Consider the following 22292-nt stretch of genomic DNA (forward strand, 5'->3'; position numbering starts at 1 on the left):
CATAAAGTGGCTGCAGCTGGCATAGGAAAGGGTTAATGGGAGAGGTTTTTGCCCTGCAGAGGGTATAGTCAGGCTGCTGCTGATGCTGATGACCACATTATCTCGCTTCTAAAGACATGCCAACATCCACGTGATTCTCATAGTAGTAGTTATTTCGATGACTGCACATACTTATTTTGCACTTTCTCCTGCTCCCACCCTGAAAGTAACATGCAGTGTGGCAGTCAATGAAAAAAAAAGGATGAAAAGCCCTCCGTCTCTGCTCCTCCAAGCACTGCAGCCACAGATGCCTGCATGGGCATTCACTGACATCTGCATGTGGAAAGGCATGTAGAGAAGTTAGCTGGATGATCACTGCTCACGTCACTTGTGGTCACACTCTGGTTTCTTCAAATAAAATTGAACTACATGATATTTATTGCCATTTCTTATAACATACAGACGGAAGAGCTTCCGGTAAGATCGCCATAGATGACAAGGGCTACAGCCCCACCAAAGCAGCATATGATGATGTTGCAGCTCTATCACATCAACAACAGCACTAGCATAGTATGAACATAGGCGAAGGTATTAACTTCAAAACAGATGCGCAGAGCTTAACACAAGATACACATTGAAAACAGCAAATGACTACAACTTGATCCTTTTGACTCATTTCCTAGGGAAGATGCAAGCAGTAGCAATATGTGGTTGTAAATGCAGTGAACACACACACAACTTAGATTAGGCGGCTAAAGATCATCTGTACAGAAGTATAATCCAGCTTGGAAGCATGCATACATTAATAAAACATTCGCTTGCAGGCATGCTTGAGGCAGTCGCAGCTCACAAACACACGTTATTCCACAAAGATGAAACATGAACAGCTAGGAAATTAACCTCTCAATGATCTTTCATATGCACGACATGTTATTCAAAGGCAATTGGTGCCCACATTAAGCCTCTACCTTAAATCCACAGACAACTATTTGACTTGCAGCAGTACACCTAAAAACTTCATTGCCATCATTCAAATTCAATGAAGAATATGGTTTTGTATTGCAAAACAGTCTTTGCAATTATTCCACACGATATAACCAGTTGGATGGGGATAAGTGATGCAGGCATCGTCACACCATTTGAACACAGGCTTTTAAAATGTAGCAGCTGCCCAAGGTCTGCCATTTCTGCTGTTTATTTCACACCTGAAATTTGGCCGACATTTTCACTAACCGTAGAGGATATGGGTCCGAACAATTTTATGACTAATGCCTACAAAACAAAATGATAAAGATGCAATAAAAAGACAAAAATTCATTTTAAAATATCTCGGGGCAGGTGTGTAGTGATTAGACAACAGGGAAGCAAACCTAGTGATATCAACACAGACAAGCTCTTCAAGTCATAGAACTGCACAAACAAATTTCGGATGAAAACACCAATGTTAAGCCTGCCTACCCCTCAATGACTGCATTTCATATTTTTTTCTGTAGTTATTTTACATGTTTTACAAATTTTAATGACTGTTCCCACATTTTTACTCCATTCTATGAACTTTTTCTTGAACTCCTGTCACATGACCAAGCACCCCCAGCCTGGAAGCAGACCGCTTAGCCCTATCTTCTGCGAAAAAAAGCAACGAAACAGACGAAGCCAATAGAAAAAACAATACAATCTAAACATGGATACACCTATATGGGAGTAAAAAAAGGAGTAAGGGAGCAAGTAAGAGAGCTTCCTCCCTTTTCATTCCTTTCTGTTTAGAGTGTAGAAGTTCTCACTCCTTTTTAACATCCTCGTTTGTTGCGCTACTCTTTCCTTGCTGTAAATGAAGCAACTAGCCCACTTTGCTTCTATCCAATAGCCCTATCCTTTCAGAGTATCACATCCTGCAAGTAGCATCACAGGCAATAAACACATATCTATGCAAGGTATTTCACCTAAGATGTTTTGCAATTTCCAAACTTGTTAACTAGTAGGCTGGTTAACTTTTTAAATCTGTTGAACTCCTTAATTATTGAGTGACTTGTAGCCTGCTGTATGTAACATTCATATCAGTTTTTATAATTTCAAACAAGCAGTTAACATTGGCGCTGTGGCCCCACAAGTTTTTGATACATGCGCTTTCGAGAAGCTTGCGGGCAAAGCAGCGGCTCTAGTGCACATAACTCGTCGAAATAGCCAAAATATTTTGGGCCACAGCGCTGAGGGTAACTGCATTTTAGAAATTCTAATAACTGATACGGATATGACTTATGGTGAACTACATGCCCCTCAATAAAGAAGGAGACTAACAATAACAGTTAAAAAGTATACTTAATATTAGTTAATCAGCTGACAGTGCTATGCCGAAAAAAGCGCTCGTGCTAATCAGCCAGTCTATGTTTAAAAATTTCAGAACATTTAAGGTGAAACACCCGGTATTGTTGATGTATAAGCTCTTTTCTCGGCCAGCTAAAAATTCGAGGGACCATTTTCAGGTAATGGGGCCACAATCATCATTGGCTTAGGTTCATGTAAACACAGTAGCTGTCCAGAAGAGCATTCCACAAAATTTCTTCAAACCGGCTTCCAGAATCGGAACTTGCATATTTGTAGTTGTGCAGTGTCAAGCCTAGAGTTTGCCGGCACACATGGACCGTGCACAAGACAGGCTCTCATAGTTTGTCCATGAACCGCGGCCGTCGCATGTCAGAGAGTCTGGCGGCCAGGTGCTTGCGAACTTTCTTAATCCTAATGGCTGCCAATGGATCGTTGCCGATGTAGAGTCGAAACATAGCTGTAGAGGAACCAATGCACAGCATCAGAAACACCACATCAGAACCCGTTTCCAGTAAATACAGTTAATGGGTTTCAGGATATGAGACTCAGTTTCAAAGGAGTTCAGACACAAAGTTTTTGGTTGCATGTTTTCTTATTTGGAACGATGCATATGACATTAGTAGAGATTAAGCACAATGTGAAATTCAACTATGCCCATTGTACTAAGAAAGCTGGCAATCACTGCTACAAAGGAGCACGGGGGAATGTTTATCTTTTTTACTATTATTATTTTATATCAAATTGTGGTGATGAAGAATGAGAAATAATAGTGTAATTATTTTATCGCTTAAAGACAAATGATTATAAATCAGAAAAAGAACAACCACATGCTCTCAGTGGCTATGGGGTTGTTTTTCTTCTGCTTTCTAATAGATTATCTTTCAAGGATAAAATAATTACACAATTATTTACCATTCATAAACACCACAAGTTAGTATGAATAATATTAACACAATAAAAAAGGCAGAAACATTTTCCTGCACTCCTTGGTTTCGGTGAGTGCTGGCTTCCTTCATATGTGTCATAACAAACCCCTCATTTCCCTTCCCTTGTTTGCAATAAGTAATTTATGAATGAATTTCTTCTCTTGTGCTGCTCCATTTTCAGTTTGACAACCGTATGGTGGCTATGACGTCAATTTGGACTTATCATGACGTGGGGCATGAAAAACTACGATATGTTCACTGCTCCACCTTTTCAATTCACCCCAGCTCTCATGCCAGGTCGTCTCAAAAGCTTGATTTATACGACCCCTGACGGCTTGTATTGGTTTGGTTTGGTTTATGGGGGTTTAACGTCCCAAAGCGACTCAGGATATGAGAGATGCCGTAGTGAAGGTCTCCGGAAATATCGACCACCTGAGGTTCTTTAACGTGCACTGATATCGCACAGTACACGGGCGTCTAGAATTTCGCCTCCATCGAAATTCGATCGTCGAGGCCGGGATCGAACCCGCGTCTTTCGGGCCAGCAGCCGAGCGCCGTAACCACTCAGCCACCGCAGCGGCATCTGACGGCTTGTATGAATTTACTTTGATGACTTTCAGCCTTTGTAATGCCCCTGCGACTTTTGAAAGGATGATTGGTACAATTTTGTGCAGACTAAAGTGGAAGATGTGCCTGTGCTACCTCGACGACATTGTTGTTTTTTCCCCCGACTTTGATATCCATCTCTGCCGCCTGAAGCACGTCTCGACCTGCCTCTCTGATGCTGGCCTGCAGCTCAACTTGAAAAAATGCCATTTTGCTACAAGTCAACTGACCATTTTGCTACAAGCCAACTGACCATTTTAGGCTACATGGTCACCAAGGACGGCGTTTCTCACGACCTGGCAAAACTTCTTGCTGTGGCTGGCTTTCCCAGACCTACTTTCATCAAAACCTTTGCAACTTCCTAGGCCTGCGCTCTTACTTTTGTTGGTTTATTCACAACTTTGCTTCTATTGCTGTGCCCTTAACACAATTTCAGTCCGGCAGCTCCATCGCTGTGGTATCCAGCGTGCGATGAAACCTACAACACTTCGCACCGCCTTCTCACAGCGCCACGCATAATGCACCATTTCGACTCGACCACTCATACCGAGGTCCACACGGACGCAAGTGGCATTGGCCTCGGCACCGTACTCTCCCAGCACGTCTGTGGCTTCGATGAATACATCGTTGCCTATGCAAGACATACACTCACGAAGGGTGAATCCAGGTACTCTAAAGGGCCTCTCACACTAGCCCGACACGACGCCGATGCAGACACGACACCGATGATCGGCCAACCGGGTCGGCAGACCGTGTCTGTGGCAGACTGTCACACTAGGCCGGCAACGACACCACCGCATCCGACGACCAGATGTCTTCGTAGTGTGACATGCTTTGACGCCCGAGACGCCGACAAAACCAGTCTGCCAACCGTGTCGTCGCGAGATCGGTCGCCGAGCTAAGACATTCACCAGACACGAACACGATTCCGCTATAGTACTGTTTGTTTACGTCATAACAAGCACTGGGATAGATGAATGTCCAAAAAGGCATCATTACTGAGGATTGTTGGCCAATGCCAAGGTGCTGGTTGAAGTGATAATTACGATACAAGTAAATTTCATCCTATAGCCACCTGCTGCTGCTGCTGCTGCTTCGTGCGGCTCGCCTGACGTCTGCTAGATCCGCTGCAGAAGCCGTTGCGGAAATCGAGCATAAATTTATTTTATTATGGGACAGGTTGGCAGTATAGGGGTTACTAGAGAAGTTCGTGTATTACTGCGATGGCTAGTTCCAAAGCGCCCTGAGCTGCGGCATCGATGCGAAACCAGCTGGGCTTAGCGACGAGCACAGCAGCCGGGAAGCAGCGCAGTTCGTCACCCTGGAACTCCCGCAGGCGGCGTCATTGCCGAAAGCACTGCTGTTGCGCAGGCATGCTGTCGTTGCTCGAATATAACAGGCGGTCTTTCAATAGCATGGCTGTTTTGTTTTTTCTGGTGAGAACGTGAAGTAAACTGAGCCTGCTCGCCGGAAGGCCAGCCTGGATCCCGTCCGCCGCCGTAACAAAAATCAGCTTAAGATTGTTTTTGACGTAAGCAGTAAACGCTGAGACAGAGAAATGTGACAAATGTATCATTTCTGAGGATTGTTGATCAACACCGAGTTGCTGGTAAAAGCAACAACTTTGATACGAGTAAAGTTTCTCGCCAGAATCCCCTTGCAAGCTGCCGCTGGCCTGCTGTTGCGGTCCGGCTCGCCTGTCGCCCGCAGCGGTCCGCTAGCTCCGCAGCCGGAGGTGTCGCGCAAATTGATCATAACTTTAGTTTATGGTGAGATTATACTGTTAACAGCAAAGCGATATTAAGAGATATTATAGCGCAGGCTACTTGCGAAGCGGCGTCCGCTGCGCCAGGCAGCAGCGCAGTTCGTCGCCTGGTGCGACCGCGGGCGGTGCTGTTGCCGAAAGCTCGCTCTAGCGCAAGCATGCTTTGTCGCTGCTCGTGTATAGCAGGCGGTCTTTCTGATAATATGGCTATTTTGTCTTTTCTGCTGCGAACTTCAACACCAAGCCAAGCTTTAATCAGACCGCTGCAGGTGGCAAAGCGTACGCTTTGAGCTCGAGTGCTCGAGTCGAGTGGCGCAGCTATGCTTGCTGCTCCGTGTGTCCCTGCTTGCAGTGGGGCTGCAATTCACAAGCAGCGACCGGTACAGCACGCCGGCTGAGTTTTTGCACATGGTTCGCCTGCTTTGCTTCTGTCGCGAGTGTCACACTGCGGAGTGCTTCTTATGAGCACCTCTGAAGGCATGCAAAATGCTCTGTTCTCCGTGGCGTCGTGGACATAGCAGTAGCTTCGCATTCCAGAGGTCCCTAGTTCGAATCCGCGTGGTCAAGAATTTTTCTTTTTATTATTTTAGCCTTAAATAATCTCTCCCGTCTTGTTTACCCGCAAGCGACTGGATTTATTTTCGAGCCATGCCTTTCTGGCCCAGCAATAAGTGCCGCTCAGTACTGGGCTGCACTCAACCTAGGTTCACAATCACGATTGTTAATGAGTTAGTTTTAAATGAGTTTGTTTTACTATGGTGGGATTTATTCAAAAGAGTTAAAAATGCATCCCGGCCCATGAATTTCGCATAGCAGGAAATGACAAAAGAGTGAGAACGAGAAAGGGCCAAGTAGGCGGGAGGTCTCGCACGTTGTCTTGCTAGTGTGACACTGGATTTGGCGGGAAATCGGCCAACTGCCATCTTGTGGGGGACCTGGCGCTGACGCCGACAGTCGGCCGACTGTTTCAGTTGGCGAAGTGTGACATAGAGCCAGACATCACGAGGACATGGTATTGGCAGACCAAATCGGCCGACTGTTGGCCTAATGTGACAGGCCCATAAGTGAAAAAGAGTGTTTTAACCATCATATGGGCTCTTGCCAAATTCCAGCCTTATCTCTATAAGCGCTCTTTTGCCGTCGTTACAGACCATGACACACAAGACCTATCGCTGGAAGCACCTGCCATCGAAGGGCGGTGTCGCATCGCTTAACCACTGCACCACTGTGCCACTGTGCCAGGAGGGACATCAGGACTGCCAGGGATCTATGAATGTGAAGTAGAGAATAACCACTTCTGCACATATGGAAATTAACCTATTACACTACTGTTTCGTACCCTTAAGGCGGAGCTTAAGTGTCCCCTCCAATTTTTTTTAAACGTTTTTGCACCCACACAAGTGACCTTCAAGTTAGAATCATGACCGCGCTACATTCAAGCCAATATGCTGCATGTGATTTCACAACCCTCTTCGACTCCTGAAACCGAAATTTTAATTAAATGGGAAAAAAAATTCAATTATGCATTATTTACTGAGCAAAAGTGAATTTCACAAGATTAGCCATGTTTATTGAAGTCTTACGCATCACTCCAAGACAAAAGCACACTACAAAAAATTTGATGTCTGTAGTCATTGAAAAGATATCCATGCAGCAAAAGTTGTGCCATACCTTTCAGAGCATAGAGCTTCTCGGGCGTCAGTGGTTGCGTCGGTTTTCCAGTTCCACGAGCCACATCCCTGTTCGAAAGCTTGCCAGTTACACTACGTACAAAGAGCTCCTCTGGTTTCCAGAAGAGGTTGGCAGCCCGAAAGCAAAATGCAGGGTCAGTAGGAGCGGTAAACAGATTGTCCCACACTGGCTTGGGAAACCAGAAACCATTTCCTGCATAAACCTGAAAAATTTCCCATGCAAACACCCCAAAGAGGTTAGCAAATAGGCACCTGCTACACCTACCATGTGGGCACCATAATTTATAATTTGCACACACAGGCCAATGACAGCAAAAAACATGAAGCCGTTCACTGCATCACATCAACTTCAGGCAGCCAGCAGTGAAAATGCAGGCGAATTTACTCTTTTTACTGTAGAAAATTACATTCTGCAAACTAAATGTACACAGGCATTTTTTTTTACTTCCATCTAATTGCAGTCTCCATGGCGAGGATTCAATGCCAAAACCTTGGGCTCAGCAGCAGCTGAATGTAATAGCCACAAAACCATCGCAGCAGGTGACGCTTCAATTTTTAAAGCAGAATTTCCTTTTGACCAGACTTACTAAATTGTAAACTGTGGAGTTTAACATCTCGAAGCAAGACACGGGCTATGAGGAACAGAGGGGGGGGGGGCTCCGGATTAATTTAGACCACCTGGGGTTCATTAATCTGCGATGACATTGCTTAGCACGTGGGCACCTTTTGTGTTATGCCTCTATCAAAACATGGCCGCCGTGGCCGGGATTGAATTTGGGTCCTCTGGCTCAGTAGCAGAGTGCTCTAACCACTGAGCGTCCGCAGCAGGTCATCAATATTAGTATATGTGTGTACTGCCACTAACATAAACATACTGTCATTAAAATAAATGTATTCAGAAAAATCTAAAGCAAAACTGTCTGCTACAGTCCTGGCCCGAATTTCTGCATTCATCCTTTAACCACAAATTTCAATTAAAGTCGAGCCCATTTGTAACGAACGTGACGGTTGCCCAGATTGGGTTCGTTGTATCCGACATTCGTAGAAAGTGGATTTCACATTTTACAGCCGGAACGAGAATGGCATTTACTTTTACCAAAGTTTGCTATTTGTGCTGGCTTCTTCAAAGGAGACCATATCATGGCACTTTCCAAGCTTCAAAAGTGGTCATGCTTTGTGTTCCTCGCCAAGGCCCTAATTGCCAACAATTAAGCTGCTTTAAGAACAGGATATAACTAATCATGGTTTAGGCATCCATGGCAACTAGTGGCAGGTTGGCCCTCGTCTTCATCGACATCAGATTCTGGGCAGTCGGGCAACACTCGTACTTCACGTACAAAAGGTTCGTCAGTGTTTGACTTTGCAATGCCCACGTCATGATCTAACAACGAAGTCGTCTCAGGGCAAATCATATGCGGTATCAATGCATCAGCAATGTGCTGCTATGAATTCACCTGTGTCTAATAACACAGATGTCCAAGAGTGTCCTCAGATGTTCCTTGGCCCATAACGCATGGTTCGGAAGCAATTCCTGATGCAATCTGCTGCCAGTCCCATCCACATGGCCTTAATCATTTCCACAGCAGGGAACGAAGATATCTGAATCCGAATATCACCATCTGGTGTGTGAACTGCCATATCAGAATAAGCTTGGTGATGATTCAATGATAGGACATCTTGAGCACATGAATGACGTCGATATCCAGTGGCTGCATCTTGCACTTGGCATTTGGTAGCGAGAAGGATGTTTTCACCACAGCCAGAGAAAGCAACATTGGGTGCGTTGCAGTGTTATCAAGCACAAATTGGAGCTCATATTTTTTTTGCTACGTCATGGTCAGACTCAACAAGCCACTTGGAGAGACAATCATAAGTAATGCCCATTGTGCCACTGCAACTTATGCCTGGTTGTATGCTAATCACATGAAACAAAATGTCCAAAGTTATCCAAGCCTTTGTGTTCGGTGTGTAGCATACTGCCAAACCCAACTATATCGAACCCATTTACATCGAATTACCCCATATATTGAACAATTTATGAACATTGTATGGTTAAAATGAGAATATATAGTAAAGAATACGAATATATCGAACAAAAGTCGCAGCTGCGCTCGATATTTCGAACTTCAAGCCGCGCAAAAATGCACCAGGAGTTGGCTTTCCCGCGTGGCAGCCGGGCGAGCTGCGCCGACACCCCCCCCCCCTGCAATCCTTTACCTCCCCCAAACAAAGTGGTTTAGCCCAACAGCGCTCGCATGACGCTGCTCTCGCTCTCTCAGACCGCTCCCTAGCAAAAGTGTTTCGACCGCACACTCTCACTCACAGTCACGTGCACCTGCATGAGGTTATCTCTCACTCAACTGCTTCATTCAGTGTGCTCGGTGTGCTTTGTTGCGATGTGGGAGCGCTCAGCTCATCTGCTCCGTAATAGATGGCTGCTGTGAAGTGACGAAACCTCCCAATATCTTTAAAGCTCCTGAACACCTCGAGAGCGATGAACCACTTGAGGAACTTGATGATTTGTTGAGCCAGCTTTCCGAGTGCCATTTGTGATGGGGCTGCAGCAACAGACTTTGTCTCCGTCGACGACAATGTTCCGACTACCGGAGAGCTCGCCGACGAAGATATCATTGCCGATCTGCCTAGGGGTGTCGCCGGTGACAGTAACTGTTAGGATCCGACAAGTTCCGACCCGCCGTTGTGTTCCAATGCATTTAACGTGCTGAGCATTGTTCGCCGCTACTGTGCGTCCATAGAAGGCTGTGGACTCAGCTGTTCTCAGTCGCTTGACAACATTGAAAAGGGTATGCTCATTAATGCTTTCAAAGTCAAAAAGCAGAAGATCAGCGACAATTTCTCACACTAATAGTCCTGTCGTACATGTCTTTAGCAAATAAAGAATGCTTTTTAATGAGGTGCGGTTTAAACATAGTCAAATTCGTTAAAACTGCATTTCGAATTACGCAATATATCGAACTAATTCCCGTTTTTTCACGAGTTCGATATATGCGGGCTTGACTGTACTAAAACGCAGCTCCCAAAGTAGTGCAGTGCGCGAAACTTGCCAATGACAAAAAGCCACCGCCGGTTGCTGCTGTTCCTCCTTGTGCACAGTAAGATGTTATGCACAAGCTTGCTGTGTCTTTCATCAGTGCTGGTGTCACTTTTCAAGGCATGCATTTTAGACAGCATTTCGTAAAACTGTGCCATTTGGTCGGCAATGTAATGCTTTATCTTATTGCATTTTCAGGTCCCCATATTATTTTCGGTGGAGGGTGTCATGGGAGCCCAGAGACACTTCATCTCCGCGTTTACAGGAAGTAAATGTTTTTAGAGCGAAAGCCCTACTCCTCCAGTACAAAAGCTGAAGGTCATGTGGCCATGACATTTCACCTTCAAACAAGGAGGAGCGGAGGCTTGGCTCTGACGTCACGCTACGTCACTCGCCACTCCTGAGCCAACGGCGCTTGCCTGCTTTGCAACTGTCGAATCGCGTGGCTCTTTGCAGCTCGCCACAGCTGCGTGTGCAGAGCCGCCGGCAATCGTGTGACACGATGTTTGTAATAAAAGCGTCTGGCGTGTGCTTACCTTCATGTGTTTAACTTAACAGAACTCTTGCTCGTCTTACTAGGTTCAACCGGGTTACACCACAGCTATTTTTTTTTTACTGTGGGGCAGAGTTTATAGTGCCTTTTCGTTCGTTATAACCGAGTTACACCACCACAGCTGTTCGTTGTATCTAAGACACAGTTCCATTACCCTAACACATATTTTGACTTGTTCATAATAAGCAAGCATTTGTTATAACTGCGGCCATTATAAACGGGCGCAACTGTAAATCCTGCACCATAAGTAACACTGCCAAGCATCTGACACAACCAAAACCACTCTCTTTCCCACCTTGCTAGCAGCAGCATATTCAGCTGCTCTTTTTTTCCACATATTGCAATTTTCCCACCATTAGCCTTGTAACGTTTTTACTTGTATTTCATTCACTCACGCTTGTTTCTATTTGTTTATCCGTAGTTTACTGGTATTTCTGTTTACTATATCTGTCTTAAGGTGTTATTTGTTCTGATGCATCACACTCAAATCAATACTGTGCACAAATTTTATTTTAGGACTACTGTCATCCTATATCTTGTTTCATTAGCTCAGGAAGTCCCATAACAGTGGTTCATTATGGGACCTCTATATGTAATTATTTATCAGAAATGTATTCAATCTCAAGTGATCAGTGAACTTGAACGGCACATAACTGAAACACTCCATCAGCACATTGTAAGCAATCCTTGATTTTATAAATGGACTTGTTTAGCATTACTATTGAGTTGAACCCAGATACCTATTTAGAACTTTAAGGCATACATGGCAAAATTACTTTTGAGAAGACATTTAATTACATTACTAATTGCTTTCCTAGAAATCTCTCAAAAGTAACTAAATTACATTACAAATTACTGCTCTCAAAAAGTAACGACATTAGATTACAATTACTTCCCAAAAAGTAATGAAAATTACTTTTAAATTACTTTTTAGTTTCAACACATAAAAAGTTGCGCATTCGTCATAGTTCCTACAAAATTTTCATATTCTTTGTTTGCATCGCAACTGAGCTTCACAGTGGGCCATCGGAAATTTTGCCCCTCTTTCAATAAAGGTAGCCCTAGTCCATTGAACAGCCACTTTACTAATGTAGGTGAGGTCAACTTAATCGCAATATTTAATTGCTCGCATCACTCTCGAATCAGAAGTCAATCATTCAATATGGTCCCGTGCACCCTCTTGATTTTAGAGAATTTGTTGTACATGCAAACAGCGGAAGTGCATCGACTTCCTGTTGTCGCTCATCATCCCGGATATGCACCATGGTGTAGACAAGCTACCATTTCTGCTGTTAAATTGACTTATTCTGAAGGTATGTTGGCGGGAAAAAATAGCATGTTGTGATGCCGCAGTTGTCCATATTGCCATATGAGTTAAAAATATGGCTTCGTATCCGGCCACAGAAACTAGTTTTCCCTAGAACTCACAACCAAGTTTGTTAGATGCCATTTGAGACTTGTCAGTGTGGCGACATCACAATATATATGCAGCAGTCTAGAGACTCACTCAAGCACTCGCAATGCGTCTGTGGCAAGGTGCAATAGAGCATGTCATGGCCATGGAACTCTCCCAGTGGCCTTGCGGCGTGTCTGTGTGTGCGGCCGTACGCAGTGCTGGAAGATGCGTAGCAATCCTGTTAAGTAGACTCATCACCAAGGTGGTGCCGATGCGCGCATGCACATCGCTTCTAGTCTGCGTGCACTGCTTCGCTGGAGTGCCGGCTATTGCTGGCCATGTTTTTCTTGCTTTGTAGACACTCAACCCCGCAAACGCGAGGCCAGAGCCTGGCTGATACAAAGAGGAGCACGGACTGATTATTCAGCAAAAGTAATTTGGCTAGTAATTAATTACTTTTGCATGAAATTACTGCTGCAAAATAATTCAATACTAAATTACCAGCCCACAAAAGTAATGAATTACATTACAAATTACCGAGGAAAGTAATTTATTAATGTGATTTCATTACAGTAATTCAATTACATACTGCCATGTCTCTTTAACGGATCGAGAAATAGTTAAAACAATGCAGTAGATAATCTTATCTGCAGCCTAGAAGGTAGAACACATCGTACCTATGCTAGTTATGCGCTTCTTGCTGAGACATGCCACCCACTGGCATGCTGGCAGAGTGCTACTCACTAGGTGTTGCTAAGTTTAACATGCTTCGCATTGAAGCCACTGTGGACAATGCTTTGGAACTAGCCATTGCCTATCATGAGATGTCTAATCCTGTTACCAGTACGCTATGCATAGAATAATCGCTCATTAAAATTAAGGTACGGTTGGTTCCTGCAACGCCTCTGGCAGCAAAGCACGCTATACGAGGCCCGCCACTAGGCTTTAGTTAGGTTAGCTTCACCGCATGACACCAAATTACAATTTGGTGTGGAAAATTCAGTGCAGGAGGTCGAAGGCCATCCTCAAGCACGCCTCAAGTTGACCTCATCACATGGTTTCACAGCGCTAGCGTTACCAGCCGGTTCAAAAGGTCGCAGAGCCGATCAGTCTCCGCGTGTGAGAAGGGAGCTAATAGGAGAAGTGCCACATTCAGGGCTGTGGCGCTTAGTTCAAGATATCAAATAGCCGCTGAAGTTTCAGTATATTGTACACCGCCACTTTGCTATACTTCTACACTGGAATTTTAAGGGGATCAGAACCTGTGTGCTCAATATGGCCAGTACTTCGAAACATCTGTGTTCGATATATCCAGGCTCAACTGTATTGAACTGCTAGTGCTTCATATATACTTAAAATTTTTTTCTTGCTAGTCTTTTCACATTTTGCTCTTGGAAATTTTGTTTTTCGCCATTTTCCACTCTACTGCCCTCCTTGGACTTTGCGGCCTACAGTAATTCACAAATAAAAATAAACACAAGAGAGGTCAATACCTTTCCATCTGGTCCAAGAGACCCAACCTTTGGTGTACCATCGTCGGCTTCTCCGCTGATTGCATCATCCGCACCCTCGGGTTGGTCAGCCATGCTGGTTTCACCCGGCTCGGGGTGAGCTGTGGGAAAGAACCACTGAACTGTATTTCAAAAAGGATACCCAATTCAGGCACCGTGCCTACAATTGTGCACGCGACCCGAACACTAATAAATCCTTTAGCACAAGGCACATCGCTCACAAATGGTTTGGTTTATGGTTTATGGTGGTTAGCGTCTCAAAGCGACTCAGGCCTTGAGGGACGCCGTAGTGAAGGGCTTCGGAAGTTTCGACCACCTGGGGTACTTTAACGTGCACTGACATCGCACAGCACACGGGCCTCTAGAATTTCGCCTCCCTCGAAAATCGACCGTCGCAGCCGGGATCGATACCCGCGTCCTTCGAGCCAGCAGCCGAGCGCCATAACCACTCAGCCACCGCAGCGGCCACATTGCTCACAAATGTGGACACAATAAAATATGCTGAAATCTGAAAAATCCTGTGCAGAAGCATACCAAGCCAGCAGCTAGAGTCGTGCACATATTACTTGTTTAAGACTGAATCGAACACGAAATATGCTAGCATCGAATTAAATACAAATTGAACAAATACAAATACCTTAAGTTTAACATCTGGGATGTTATGGGCGAACCCAAAAAGCCTACGACTCGCCTGACATAGAGGTGCTGCATACATTTGTACAAACCGATTATTTGTGTGAAAGAGCTAATCAGTAACTGTGGCACTGCAGCACAGCACTATAATTCATGAAGTTATACCTGTCAAACGATGCAGCACGAACCTCAATTAGCCGTTTGGGGCATAGCATCTACGATTGTGCATACAACTTTTCAAACTTTTTTTGCAGCGCCTGGAGCTGTTTTCACAAAGCCAGTGATGCTGGCAACACTTAAAATCCCTACTAGACAGAACGGTAGGGCCATGTCATGCATTGAAAAAGGACTGCTTTTGAAAAACAAAAAAATAAAAATGGATATTGCAAAGTTCTACAGTACAGTGCTGTAAATTTATTTTTCTTTCACGCGGCGGAATGTTTTACTAAAAGACACTGTAGCTGATTTTTCATTGCGGAAGCTGCTTCCGATGATAAAGGAAATAATCACGGGCATAGATGCATTTTTCTGAAGAATAGGGCTGAAATTGCGTGAGCGTGGAAGTGTGCACCATGCATGAATTCTTAAGTTTTTCGGGCAATTATTCATTTTTGTGAAATAGAGATTTGGAGATATACACATAGATTTTCAGATTTTCCTCCCTGGTAAAGCACAAGTCATGTTAAAAGGGTTACGAATGGGGAATACGCAGCACAAAGCCAGTATATTAATTAACTCTATAACCACCATGTCGTGCATATGAAAATTACTAATTCCTACTGACGACAACAGAAAAATCAGCATAAGATTCCAGTTGATGAGAGGTGTGACAGCTATAAGCCAAAGCTTCCAGGATCAGGCATCAGAGCATCGGAACGAATACACCTGTATGGAAGTAAAAAGGTGGCAAGCTGTCCTCTAGCACAGTGTACTCCCTTTTAACTACTTCATGTTTAAAGTGCATGTATGAGTATTATGAACACCATGACACGAATTGGCTAAGTTGCGGCCCTGAACCCTCTATCCTGCACAGCATGATCGCAGCAGCATGCTGAGCGGACTCAAAGTGGGCCCTGTTATAAGAACAGTCATCAAAGAAAACTATGGAATGCATTATTCTACCTTTGTGCCAATTATTCAAGGACTATTGAAAACTTGCAAATATATTTGGTTTGTTTCAAATAACTCCAAAAATTAATTATATGATTTGTCCAGAAAATCAAAGAGGACCATCGATTCACAATTAAGGTTTGAATAATCACAGACCCCCAACCAGAAGTGCAGAAGTGCAAATCAAATCAGAAGTGCAAAATAAATGACCCTGTGTTCTATGGCAGCTCTAGAAAGTAGGGCTCTAGTGAGTGTCTATAATAGTTTTCTTGTTTTGCCGATTTGCTATGCTGATTTTTTCGTATAATGATTACTCGCGACAGTAAAGAGCAACATTCAGTCACAATGTGGACATATGTGAACTGGACAGAAATCGCATATTTATTCTGTGGGAAAGGTGGAAATTTTTTCTGCAATCTTTGCTTTCTCCATGCAAACATCGATTTGATTATATTCTTCCTATAAGATAACTATTGTCTAAAAAAGCATATATAGGTGGAATTAAGCCATCTTGGGACCAAACACTTCAGCTAGGGGCAGAAGATTGTGCACTACATAAAAAGACAAAGTGGCACTGAAAAACAAAAAAAAATACAAAGCAGCAGGCTGTAGAAAGGCCTAGTTAACTTCTTTTGCTACCATGCCCATTGAACATGGGTCAGCGACCCACAGATATTCAAGAATATTTCAAAGCTACCTATGCACTTTCTAAGTACCAGTTAAATAGTCTAAAAACTAAATCATTTTTTATTAACTCTGCTATGAAGAGATGAATTTTGATGCGTGACTGAAGATCACGACATATAAATTTTCTTAGTGGCCATTGCAAACTCCCTGACAGCTAGACCCTCATGCAAACAACCATGGTGTCATGATTTTTTTGGCCTTAACAATTTTTTTGAGCACTGCTAACAGCAGTGAGACTTAGGATGATGACAGATAATCTGATTCTTAGTTTTGAGGAACAGGACCTCTACAAACCAGCCAAGGCTAGGCCTATACAAATAGCGTTTTATTGGTTCAAAGCAAATAGTAATAATTTCTCTGAATAATTCTGAAGCAAATATTTCAAATACTTCAGATACACAAACAAAATAGGTTGAATGGGAAATTTTTTTTTTCGAAAACTCCTTTTATCCAACACTCAAGACCATTACTTGACAAAAAGAAATTCTGCATTGAAGCCTTGCCACACTCTTCGAAGTTATGCAGACATTTTACAAAAATGGCCATGAGAAATTGGGCGAGTCAACCTACGTGTGGAGCCGACACATTTATGAGGTGTGGATCTATCTGCGTGAGCTCCAACTGCTGGTCTTAAAGGTGCACTAAAGAGGAATCTGAACTCGTCTTTTTACCGCGGGAACTCACGTTCCGGGCATTCTTAGAAACTTCGAATTATTATCCTGTGAAATGGACTGCCCTAATCAAATCGAATTAAACAACCCGGCTCCCGCCTTTTTTTAAACTGAAAGCGGTAGGTAGGCGGAGTCAAGTAACGCGTGGAGTGCCTTTCAGCCAGTCCCGTGGCGGCTTCGCTTTCTCTTTTATTTTGTTTTTTAGGTTTCTGTGAATAAACAGTGTCACAAAAAATATAGCTGCAAGTTAGGCCTACGGAAATAAAAATACACATGGACTTTGATTTACGTATCACTCGGCCGATGGCAGAGCGGCAAGCTGCAACGGGACTGGCTGACGTGTTGGTTGACTCCTCCTACCTACCGCGCCGAGTTAAAAAAAAAGGCGGGAGGTGGGACGCTTCATCCAATTTAATTACAGCAATCGGCCGCACAGGACAATCATTCGAGGTTTCTAAGAATGCCTGGAACGTGTAGCTAGAGTTCGCGCGGTAAAAAGAGGAGTTTAGATTCCTCTTGAGTGCACCTTTAACTGCGATTGCTCTGTTGCACAGCTATTGCTCTTACAGGGGAGATGCGGGTCTTGAGATGAATAATTTTCTTACCAGAGATACTGTGATTAAATCAGGTTTGTAGATTTATTTCTTCCTCCTGCTTACAAAAAGATAATTAATTTAATCATATCACAATTAGTTCCCATATTATGGAAAAATAACTGAAGCTTAATTTCTTACGAGTCATTAATAGACTTTCCCTTGCAGGTGTAGCCAAAGACCTGTTATGTGGAGCTATCTCGTATCATTACTGACGTTTGTCATCTTCAGTTATGCCGAAGAGCCACAATTATGAAATATAATTAGGTGACATTATTCTTAATGGCATTCGATATGTTTGACTTAGTCACAAAAAATATAGCATAACTCCATAGTTCACACACAACTCAACGGTTACTATAAAAGCATAACAAAAACTTCCTTAAGGCTAGTCATGTTGGCAAAAAACATGGAAGTTGAGAAAATCGCATTTGAAGTGCACATGCACAACGTTGCTGTAGAAGCCTCAGAAGACAGTGGAATGCAAACCTTCCGAGAGGATTTCACAACAGTGAGCAGTACCAGGATGTAGGGAAGAGCGCCAGCTTTAGAATACGACCATGATTGTGACCGGGCAATCACCATTTTGGCGCTTCAGAGGTGTGTGTCTCTCTCTCACGCGCGCACGCACGCACGCACGCACGCACGGGTTTTTAGTAATTGGAGGTTTAATTATATGTTGAAACTTGGTAGGTCGGTACTTTGGAGTACACTGAGTTTCTGAATGATTGATATTTTTCAATTTTTTTACCACTTCAAGACTTGCGTCTCCCCAAGCAGTTCATTTTTTTATTGACATGGACATAAAAGGAGATGTTGGTGATCGATCATTGCACTGGCTGCTCCTTTGCACATAATTGAGGAAAAACGCTCGAATTGGTGTCATAACACTCAACAAAGCACAGGTACAACACACACAATCTACAAAACAAATAACACAGTGGACACACCAGAAATGCTAATATAAAATAGAAAAATAAACTATACATATTGGTATTACCCAGTGACATAAAATGAGGATATACTATAAGCGATGATATGTACTAATCAAAGCAAATGGTAGAAAGAACACAAATTCAAGACATGAAAAAGAAACAATGAGCTGCAACAATGACAATATCACATACATCAGTACACAATAGAAACACATATAAATGATAGCCAAGAAACTGGACAGCATGTGATTTCATCAAAGATGGAAGCAGCCTTTCACGTTTCAGAATAGGACTTAGAGCAAACAAAATTGGAGCAGCTACAGATGGATTCAAAGCAGGCGCTGGTAGAAGTTGGTTTACCACTTAAACATTTAAAAATGTCTGAAACCACGTCGTTTGTACTATGGCAGAACCCCACTGTTACGTTTTTCATGGGCCCACGGAAAAGAAACGCACTGCAGTCAGACACAGATCAAGTCTGCAGTGAAGCTCCGCCCACATTCAGGACCACCGCACAGAAATCCTCCATGACAAAAAAGTAGTCCACCGTTAAAACTTTTCTTGTTACCGAAACAAGAAGGTAATCACAAGAAAAAATTATAAGCTCTGCAATTTTGACACCTGGCTTGTTTAATATGGTCAAAAATGAAAACGATGATTTTATTAACTTTTGTGATTACCAAGTGGAGCAAAGCAGGACGCCGCGAACCGTGGCCCACTGTTACCAACTGTTAAGAATAGTGAAATGGAAAGTGCTATTTTTTTAGACATGAAAAGCACAACTTTGATCGACGGTGCAATGTGATTTCTGAGCATTCCAAGGACTTCGATCATACCGCATTGATTTTGGAATGCATGGTCGTTGACATCGCACCCAGCGCACTGAAACGACAGCATTTTGAGTCCTGACTTTTACAAAACGCACCAAAAAACGTAAACAGATCTCGAGGCTATCTTCCATCAGCACACATACATATATAGCCTTCACAAAGCCATGAAGTTCATCCCTCGCCACACCTCGAGCATGTATTGTTCACACGACTCCCATCCATCCTTCTTCAGGTGACTCCTCACATGACAAAAACCTCTCATTCAAAACCATGGCAGTACACAAAAAGGTTTCAACTCTGGCTTCAATGGAAATAATGCTGGTGCACTCCGACTATACCTTTCGGTAAAAGACCAAATGGCATGCAAACCATTTGTACTTGCTCGGAGCACGTTGCCACGATCATGGAGCGTGTGATAAATTTCCTTGCAGCCCCTTTCGATGTCAGCATCGCCGTGTACCAGAGAAAGGGCAGCTTTGACGACCACTGCTACCAAAAGGTACTTGGCAGACTCATCACTCCCACTGTGTGTGTACACCTGATGTCAGGCAACATTCAGTTCATGTGGGCCATTATGCAATCACTTGTCCAGAGTGTAAACCGTTCATAAAGACTGACACTTGATGGGGTGCAACCAATAGTTAATATACTGACTCTAGAGGGAAAGCTGCATGTTCAGCCAATGTGTTCAAGTGGGCGACAAAGGAATGCGGCCGATGGAGTGCAGTCATTATTCAACTGTTGTGCATTACCCAACTGCTGTGTCACCAGACTGTGCATTAAAGTCTTCTAAAAAAAATACTCTCCCACTGTGCAGCTTGTAGAATCTATTGATGGCGAATATCCTCTGTAACGCTGTTGGCTGACATCTGTTTTCATCCTGTAGGGATATGAGGGTACATATCTGAGTAATCTCCGCTCTGAATGGTCTCCACACAGTGTTAGCCATGTATCAGTTGAGCGCATAAGTCTGAACAGAGTCAGATCATCTCAGAATATATTCCATGACTACAGCACAACGGATGGGACACAGAAGAAGGAAACACTCAGGAACACAACACAGCGGTTTTTTTTTTTTTCCAAATGAAATCTTTATTAGCTGACTGGTGGCCAGAAATGGAAGGTAATGCAGACAAGTCATGCAGCGGAAACAAAAAGTATCCAAAAAGATATCAAAGTGAAGCAGACACGTGTCAACATTCGCATTGTAGGTTAATGTTTTTCTTTTTCTGATAGCGATATAGATGTTGCGCTAATACATTCTTCTGGGAAACTTACTATCATGTATGCTTCTATAATTTCCCTTGTCAGTGAGTCGTGGTTCCTACCTATCACTATGCACTCTCTGTACAATGGCTTGCATCAGTGACGACATCTTCACCTTCATCACTTTTGCAGTTTCTAGTGTTTCACTGTGTGACCCGTGATGTGTGATGCACTGTGTTGTGTCCCTGAGCGTTTCCTTCTTCTATGTCCCGTTTGTCACGCTGTAGTCATGGAATATTGTCACCAACTCGCCCAACAACTTACCTTTTCAGAATACGTTTGGTGTACTGGATAAGGGCGTTATCCAAAGAAGATCGTGACAGCTACCACAGCAATAGATCCAACTTACTGTATACTTTACACTGCAAGCACTAGCTCGCTGCACCAGTTCCGTAAAGTATGGCAACAGTAGCACGTGTGTACAGCGCCAGTTCTGGAAGTTCAAGTGCAGCATGGCACTGGTTGCTGTAGAAACAACTGAACATCCTATACTAGAATGTGGTGGTACCTATTCGGATGTCGATGCAGGCTCAGCCACTCTCCCCGAGGCCTTAGGGTTCAGAGATAAAAACGATCATGGGAAAGAATCTGCGGTAGAAGTTAGCAAAGACCGATTGGAAGAATGGCGCCTCAAAAGTAGAGGCGACATAAGGTTAGAAGTGCAGGATTAAAAATATTCTTACAAAAACTGACGAATTTATAGATAGATACACCGTTAACATCACTAAAGAAATATAAATAAAAAAGCCCAGCATGGTGGCAACTGTAACCACCCCATCTCAAAGGGATGCTCCCACTTTCCATTCATTTATCCATCTTCCAAAGCGAATGGTCGAGTGCAGGCCTGGTTTTCTGCTCGTGTTAGCATCCCCAAGTAATTGCAGCCAGCTCTATGCTACACATGTCAACAGCCAACAACAGTTCAAACCGCATGAAGAAAATTCAAAATGCAAATCATGATAAAGTGTTGTCATGAACCAGCCTTGATGTATGGGCACCTCATGGCAGCATGCACAAAATGCATGTGTGTTCTTCTAGAGCACAAAACTGAAGTGTGAATGTGCATCATGCTGCATGCACATGTTTGCTTTTTAGAGTAACGCGCTTTCATCGACAAGTGGAATAACTTATGTCTTTTCACCTTTTATCACAACAGGCAAGCTGTCGTCTGGCTCCACAGCATCTGCAGCAGCACAATTTCAGCACCAACTACTGAAGAGGTGCACAGTTTTCCTGAACTAGACATGCACGACGTCTGCACTTTTATTCAATGAATGGTGTCGTGCAGAAGGTACCATGTTGCACCTGCTAAATGAATCGCGAGGTGCACCACCGCAAGAACCAGTTCATGTAGCGCAGACGAATCGAACAGACAAGCAGTGCCCCGATGGTGCCGATAGCCGAAATGCTGCGGCAAGCCTCATGCATATTTTATTATGTGTTCACAAAAACAAAAATAAAGTGGTTAATTTATATTAGCGCAGGAAAAACCCGCAATGCAAACGCGTCCACAGCAGCACTTTACTTTTTTTGCTGATGGGCACATTTACACATGTGTGCAGCGGTCCTGTGTACAATGTAATTAAGACAACGGACAACCTTTCAAATCATTAGCATAAGAAAGAACTCTGAACCTTTAAGCATTGCCGTTCTCACCAGTGTGAAAAGTACTCGGCACGATATTAGGTTTGAATGCTGTCGTGGTCTTGGGTCGTAAAAAAGAGTGAACGAATAGGTGCCTTGGATCAGCTTAATGCAGCGACAGT

General features: G+C 43.6%; 1 protein-coding gene across 1 annotated transcript in view; it reads right to left on the reverse strand.

Moving 5' to 3' along the window:
- Positions 1 to 394: 394 nt before the first annotated feature.
- LOC144132523 (uncharacterized) overlaps positions 395 to 22292 on the reverse strand; it is a 79701-nt gene continuing 57803 nt past the window's right edge. Inside the window, exons 6-8 of the mRNA XM_077664997.1 lie at positions 13784 to 13902; positions 7270 to 7492; positions 395 to 2758 (exon numbers count right to left, since the gene is read on the reverse strand). Coding sequence (XP_077521123.1) covers positions 2637 to 2758; positions 7270 to 7492; positions 13784 to 13902 — 464 coding nt within the window. The 3' untranslated portion in view covers positions 395 to 2636. The remainder of the gene's footprint in view (positions 2759 to 7269; positions 7493 to 13783; positions 13903 to 22292) is intronic.

The sequence above is a fragment of the Amblyomma americanum genome, chromosome 5 (assembly GCF_052857255.1).
Source record: "Amblyomma americanum isolate KBUSLIRL-KWMA chromosome 5, ASM5285725v1, whole genome shotgun sequence".
NCBI lineage: Eukaryota > Metazoa > Arthropoda > Arachnida > Ixodida > Ixodidae > Amblyomma > Amblyomma americanum.